Genomic DNA, 6,885 nt, shown 5'->3' with positions numbered 1-6,885 from the left:
CATGGAAGGTGTAAAAACAAACTTGACTTGGGCCAAACCCAATATTAAAACTAACCCTAATTAATCTTAACATCATTAAAAAAAGTGTTGTGCCAAGGGAACCCAAGCCCCCATTAACCCACTTTGTCAAAATTAAATGTAAAATTCTATCATTTTGTTTTGTTTTGCTTTTTCTTCCAAAAAGCTAACAAAGCAACCAATGGAAACATGGCGTGTGTCATTTATTACTTTTTAAAGTGAAACATAAAAAACAAAAACATGTAGCATTAAAAGAAAGAATGAGAAATAGCTTCTTTTTTCAGAAATTTCTTCTCAAATACTCTCCTGGTGCTTTCAGATTCAAATAAACAAAACTCCATTAAAAAGCTCCTCCCATCTCTTTTGATTTACCAATGCATACCAATATTCAACAAAACCAAAACCCAAATCAACATAAAAAATTATAGAGGAAAGCTAACATTTTGATTCACGGCAAAATGTAAGATAATTATGGTTGTTTTTTTATGGTTAATTCGCAGATGAAAGGACCAGATGTAGATCGGCAGTGGAGCTTCTTGTTGTTGTGATGTGGTCGCCGGTAGTATGTGTTGCTTATTGTTGTTATTGAAGAGGTTTAGATCTAATATTGTTCATGATGTCGATGCATCACCTCAATCTTATTAGGAGAACCAACAATACCTTCAACACCATTCTGAAACTTCCATGAAGAAACTACAACTAGCTTTATTCTTACAGTAACCTTAGCATGGTAATGACATGGTTTCCAATCATTACCAACGCTTTCACTACCTCTAGAACTAGAAAATAACTCTGACCGTCACTAGTACAAAAAGAATAATATAATTTGTAAATTTACACCCGTTTTACAAAAAACGGGTGTAAAAAGCAAATGCGGTGGCAGTTTTGTAAATAAAGTCTTATTTTGAATTTTAGTACGTAACAATAGACACCCTATTTTTAAATAACGGGTGTAAATTCAAATATTATTTATTATCAACTCTATATTACACCTGATATTCAAAAAAAGGGTGTAAATTTAAAAATAAAAATAAAATATTCGTGCCTTAAACAATAACTTTTATTATTCTTATTTGTTTAATCTTAAATTTTCGTAAAAAAATAATAAATTTTAATATTAATATATAACAATAGACACCCTATATTTAAAAATAGGGTGTATAATTATAACAATATAAATTTTTTTGGGATTCTTGTAGTTGTATCATACCCTTAGAAATTTCACATTTTTCTTCTCAGATTTCGTTACTTTAGCCTTTAATCTTTAATATTTAATCGTTAACCCCATTTTGAGAAATCACCGTTCCAGGGGTTCGGCTTTAGTATCATTTCAGTGATTTTGAAGAAACCCTAGCTTATTGGTTGAGTTTAGCTTACTGTACATTCTTTTTCGGTAGAATTTTTTTGGGATTTGAATCTGTAACATGAACAATAGAGCGAGATATCCACTTGGGAATGGGTTAGGTCGAGGTGGTGGTGGCGGTGGCGGAGGGTTTCAACAGAGACCAAATCAACAACAGTATGTGCAGAGGCACATGATGCAAAATCAGCATCCACAACAACAATACCAGCAGCATCAACAGAATCAACAATATCAGCAGCAGCAACAACAACAGTGGCTGAGAAGGAACCAGTTGAGTGGAACTGACACCAGTGTTGTGGAGGAGGTCGAGAAGACTGTGCAGTCTGAAACAAACGACTCTAGGTGCTCTTTGGTCTTTTGATTTTTGTTTTTAAGCTTTTTGAACCTAACCAGATTAATTTCTGGTAGTTACATTTGTATATTTGTTTGTGTATTTGTCTTATACCTATTGCTTGTCTGTGTTTGTGTTACACAGTCATATGCATTTTGATGTGGATAATTAATATAGTTTGTATGTTTGTCGTGTTGAGTTTTGAATTTTTGATGTTAGGGCATGAGACCTTTTCGATGTTTATACATTTGTGGGCGTGGTTGTTTGCCCAGGCTGTCTATTAGGTGATATCTTGCTGTAGGAGGGAATCCTGTCCTCTTATAAAGGGTATTTGCTGTTAATGTTTGTTCGTTGATATGGTTTATGTGTAACTTTGATAGCTTGATTATTTTAGCTCGCTCACTCTTTTCTTAACTGTTGATAGCAATCTGTCTCCTTCCACCGTGGTTTGCTTAATTTTCCTGTCTTAGAGTGTAGTAAATTGGTTTTATTTTCTTTTCCTATCCAGTGAAGAATCAAATTAGATTTTTTTTTTCATTTAATCAAGAGCCTTAGATGATTTTGAAAGTTATTATCATGGTTTGTAAATGATTGCGGAAACTCAAATTTGAGCAGGGAACCTGAATGTTTGATAGTGTTATATGAAGTTCTAGGTTCTGAATGTTTTATCTCTGTCTAACATAACCAGAGTTGCATTAATTTCTGTATAGTGCTCTAATGTAAAGTTGGTTTGATGATGTTTACAATGATTTCTAATGCCTTGCTATTGCAAATCTAATATGATATGGGTTGATGTTTGCTCTATCATGTGTTTATGAAAGGTTTGAAAATAGCTTGTAAAATTCAATTATTCTACTGCCAGATAAAGCTAATGTGATTGTTTTTCCCTAAGAAAAGAATGTCTTTTAATTTTATTCTCAATTGATTTTGTATGTTAGTTCACAAGATTGGAAGGCAAGACTAAAGATTCCACCAGCTGATACACGCTATAGGACAGAGGTATGATTACAAACAATTTAAAGCTGTTATCATATATATTCCAAGTGATTGTTTATTTAAATTATGTATTATGCTTTGGTTTTGGTCATATATTTTGTTTAAGAATTGGGATCTTTGAGTTTGTCAGGAACAGTACGCATCCCTTGTTGGAGTTGATTCTTTGCATTGGTTTTAGCTTTCATTTTGTTGAGTCATGTCATTTTTAGTACCCTATGGCCTGTGCTCAGTGCCTTTTAGACATTTTATTTGATATGCCATTTTTTAGTCATTAGGTCATTACGGCTTAGAATTTAGAGTATAAACATGCTTGTAAAACTGCAAACTCTTAATAAAATTTCTTTTACGTCCAGAAATATAGGAAATAATATCAGATTCTACTCATTCTCACCCTTCAAACTTCATTGTTACAGAATTAATTTTTTTAATCATAAATTAAGTGCTAGATGTCAGATTGTTGCTATATTTCCAAATGATATTCATAATATTCTTTTAATGGTCTGATAAATATTATCTATCATCTTGGGGTTAGTAATTTAAAATATTGTGCTAGTCTTGACCTTTTGTTAATTTTTCTACTCAGGATGTGACAGCAACTAAAGGAAATGAGTTTGAGGATTACTTTTTGAAGCGTGAGCTGCTAATGGGAATATATGAGAAGGGGTTTGAAAGGCCATCCCCTATCCAAGAAGAAAGCATTCCAATTGCCCTTACTGGTAGTGACATTCTTGCTAGGTCTGATATCTGGTCGCGTTTCTATTGTTTTTGTCTGGTTTGCTAGGGTAAGGAATTTCTGTCCCTGTCTAAGTTGCATTTTGAACTTTGCCGAACATCTTCACCTTCGATTAACATTTTCTCTTTCTTTATCTTGGTACCAGGCTGATAAACTTCTCTCCCCAGAGTTCCAGCCTTCAATTGAGCAGCTGATTCAATTTCTTCCCTCAAGTCGTCAAATCCTTATGTTTTCAGCTACATTTCCTGTTACTGTAAAGGATTTCAAAGATAGATATCTTCGTAAGCCGTATATCATTAATCTTATGGACGAGCTAACTCTGAAGGGTATTACCCAATTTTATGCATTTGTGGAGGAGAGGCAGAAAGTCCACTGCCTAAATACTCTTTTCTCTAAGGTATATGCTCATGCCAAAATATTGTAAATTTTTTTTTTTTGAGATTTGGATATGATAGTAATATGGCTTCTATTACAGCTGCAAATAAACCAGTCAATCATCTTCTGCAATTCAGTTAATCGGGTTGAACTCCTTGCCAAGAAAATCACAGAACTAGGGTATTCATGTTTCTATATTCATGCTAAGATGTTGCAAGACCACCGTAATAGAGTTTTTCACGACTTCCGCAATGGTGCCTGCAGAAATCTTGTTTGTACTGGTATGTTAATGACAGTTTAGCATGCTTGTTTCTTTGTATTTACTATGACTTTCTTAAATATCTAACGGTTTCTTATCTGTATTTCCTTTATTTTCTGATACTATATCCATTTGTTTGTTAGAAATCAGTTTTTAAAGTTAATAGTTGCATAATTTATATCAGTAGTATACTTTATATGATTTACGCATGCAATTCATTAATGGAATGGGGGTATTCTTGGTAATACGGAAGTGTGTCATAAATCTTGTTTGATATAACTGCTTTATTAAGCTTGTTAGATTTTTATTATTCCAACCCGATGATTAACTTTTTATCATTCTCATTCTGAAACAGATCTTTTCACTAGGGGAATAGATATCCAAGCAGTGAATGTTGTTATTAATTTTGATTTTCCCAAGAACTCAGAGACATATCTGCACAGGGTATGTTTGATTTCTGCCTTTTCTCCTACATTGGTAATGATTCTCTGTATGTGTTTTCATGGGTGCTCCGTTGATATATAGGTTGGCCGATCAGGGAGGTTTGGACACCTTGGTTTAGCAGTGAACTTAATAACCTATGAGGATCGTTTCAATTTGTAAGTATGTCTGTTAGATACGAGTTTCCGAGCTACTCGGTGCAGATTTCTGATGCGTTTCTATGTTGTCCAGGTATAGGATTGAACAAGAACTTGGCACTGAAATAAAACAAATTCCCCCATTCATTGATCAGGCCATATATTGTCGGTGACCGGTGGTAGATACCCTGTTTGTATTCTCAACTGTGGTGAATAGCATCATCGGTGAGTGATAGGAACCATTTTCTTTTGATATTTATGATCATGGCATCTTGTTTGTGGTATTTTTTCATCCAAGAGTGAAAATAGATATCTCTATATTTTTATCTAACTGTCTGCAAGTTAGTTTCATTAGAGAAACAAATTGGCTTAGTTAAGAGCATAAAGGCAATAGTAACTGTTCATCCAAGAATCAATGGAATTAGATTAAAAACCTATATAGCCATTTAAATCATAATCATTAATTTTCCGATGAACTTTTATAATTCCACACTTTATCTTTTGAATGCACCCACAAATGGAAAAGTCAAATTTATTTCCATTTCTTTAAGAACTAAACCGAATGTTAATCAATTAAATGTTATCTTTATTCATTCTTTTTCTAATGATTTCTCAACTATGATTCATTAGTTGGTGTTTCTGTTGCTTATTGCTTTTGTATCTTTTTTTACAGCATGACCTGATTGTCACGCAAGCAGGTGTGAATGCGCTGCACGAGGATTCAATAAGTTAGGGTATTGTTAGACCCCTCTGTTGAATGTTTTGTTATTTATTTATGCTTTTAAGAGCCCTGGAAAAATAATTAGAACCTAAAGTTTAATAATGGGTTTTTAAATGCCAGACATATGCTTGGCTCCTTGGATTGCATTTGCAAATTGGTTATTATTAATTTTTATTGAATATCCAGGAATATATAAAAATATTTGGTTTAATGAAATTTCAAATAAAATATTTTTAAAAAAATTGAGATATTTTACACCCTTCATACACAAAATAGGGTGTAAATGTGTTAAAATTAAATGTAATTATAAGATATTTTACATTTGATATATCAAAAATAGGGTGTAAATATTTGTCATTTTACACCCGTTTGAATTATAATAGGGTGTAAATTCGTTTAACTTCAATGTATGTAGGTGACAATTTACACCCGTTTTATATTAAATAGGGTGTAAATGTCCTAAAATTCAATGTATATATCTACCAATTACACCTTTTTTTATCTAAAACAGGGTGTAATAGGTGACAATTTACACCCGTTTTATATTAAATAGGGTGTAAATGTCTTAAAATTTAATGTATATATCTACCAATTACACCCTTTTTTTAAATCTAAAATAGGGTGTAATATATTCTCTTTTTACACCCGTTTTAAAACGGGTGTAAATTCTTCATACATATCTCACCCTTTGAATTTACACCCTATCATAACGGGTGTAATATGTATAAAAAACGGGTGTAAAATCTTCTTTCTGCACTAGTGCGTGTGTAAAACAAATTCGGATTCTCTAGCAAAAGAGATAATGTTTCGTCTTTAAGAAAAGAGAACTGGTCATGAAGCTGAAACTCATCAATAGAGTCAGAAACTCCTTTACTACCATAAAAAGGTGATAAAGCATTTATGGAACTAGAAACAATAGCCCAAAATGAACTTGGATTGTATGAATTTATGGTCTTGTGTGGTTAATGAAATGGTGAAAAGGAAGGCAAGTGTAGGTACATGAGTGTAGTATGGTTGGTACGAAGCTGAAGGAGACAAGGTCGGAATAAAACTGAGGGATGGCTAGAGTTGTGTGTACAAGGTGTTATTGGTGTTATATGGTGGTTCAATCATGTTTTGTTAGTGGAGTGTTGGTGATTGTTATGGTGAATAAGTTAAGATGATGAGCTTGTGATGTTGTATGAACATGGTTTATGGTGAGTAAGTGTTATATGGAAGAAGGAAGGAGTTTATGGTGGAAGAGTACACGATTTTATGGTGTCACAGAAACGGGAACATTGTCGGAGCTACATTGTCGGAGCAGTGTGCATCCAATGGTTTGTCAATGGCGAGTTCATCTTGTTGCGGTGGTCCGATCGGACGTGCAGGACAGTTTGTACATGGTGATAGGGTGGTTAGGAGTCTCATGGGATGCGAGATATGAAGGAGTGTGAGCTGAAAGATGTTTTGTTGGTGTATGAGAGTTTCTTTTTGGATGATGTCAAAAGTGGTAAGAAGAAGAGAATGCTTTC

At 33.5% G+C, this 6,885-nt stretch overlaps 1 protein-coding gene across 1 annotated transcript; it reads left to right on the top strand.

Annotated features, from left to right (window-relative positions):
- Positions 1–340: 340 nt before the first annotated feature.
- On the top strand, positions 341–5,548 carry LOC127078569 (DEAD-box ATP-dependent RNA helicase 8). The gene is made up of 9 exons (XM_051019013.1): positions 341–1,723; positions 2,651–2,711; positions 3,292–3,480; positions 3,587–3,838; positions 3,917–4,097; positions 4,431–4,519; positions 4,601–4,674; positions 4,748–4,878; positions 5,327–5,548. Exons 1-8 carry the CDS (start codon positions 1,443–1,445, stop codon positions 4,824–4,826), a joined length of 1,206 nt encoding a protein of 401 aa, XP_050874970.1. The 5' UTR covers positions 341–1,442; the 3' UTR covers positions 4,827–4,878; positions 5,327–5,548.
- The last annotated feature ends 1,337 nt before the right edge of the window (positions 5,549–6,885 follow it).

Source organism: Lathyrus oleraceus, chromosome 5 (genome assembly GCF_024323335.1).
Source record: "Lathyrus oleraceus cultivar Zhongwan6 chromosome 5, CAAS_Psat_ZW6_1.0, whole genome shotgun sequence".
NCBI classification, from domain to species: domain Eukaryota; kingdom Viridiplantae; phylum Streptophyta; class Magnoliopsida; order Fabales; family Fabaceae; genus Lathyrus; species Lathyrus oleraceus.
This window is presented reverse-complemented; position numbering and strand designations above follow the sequence as displayed.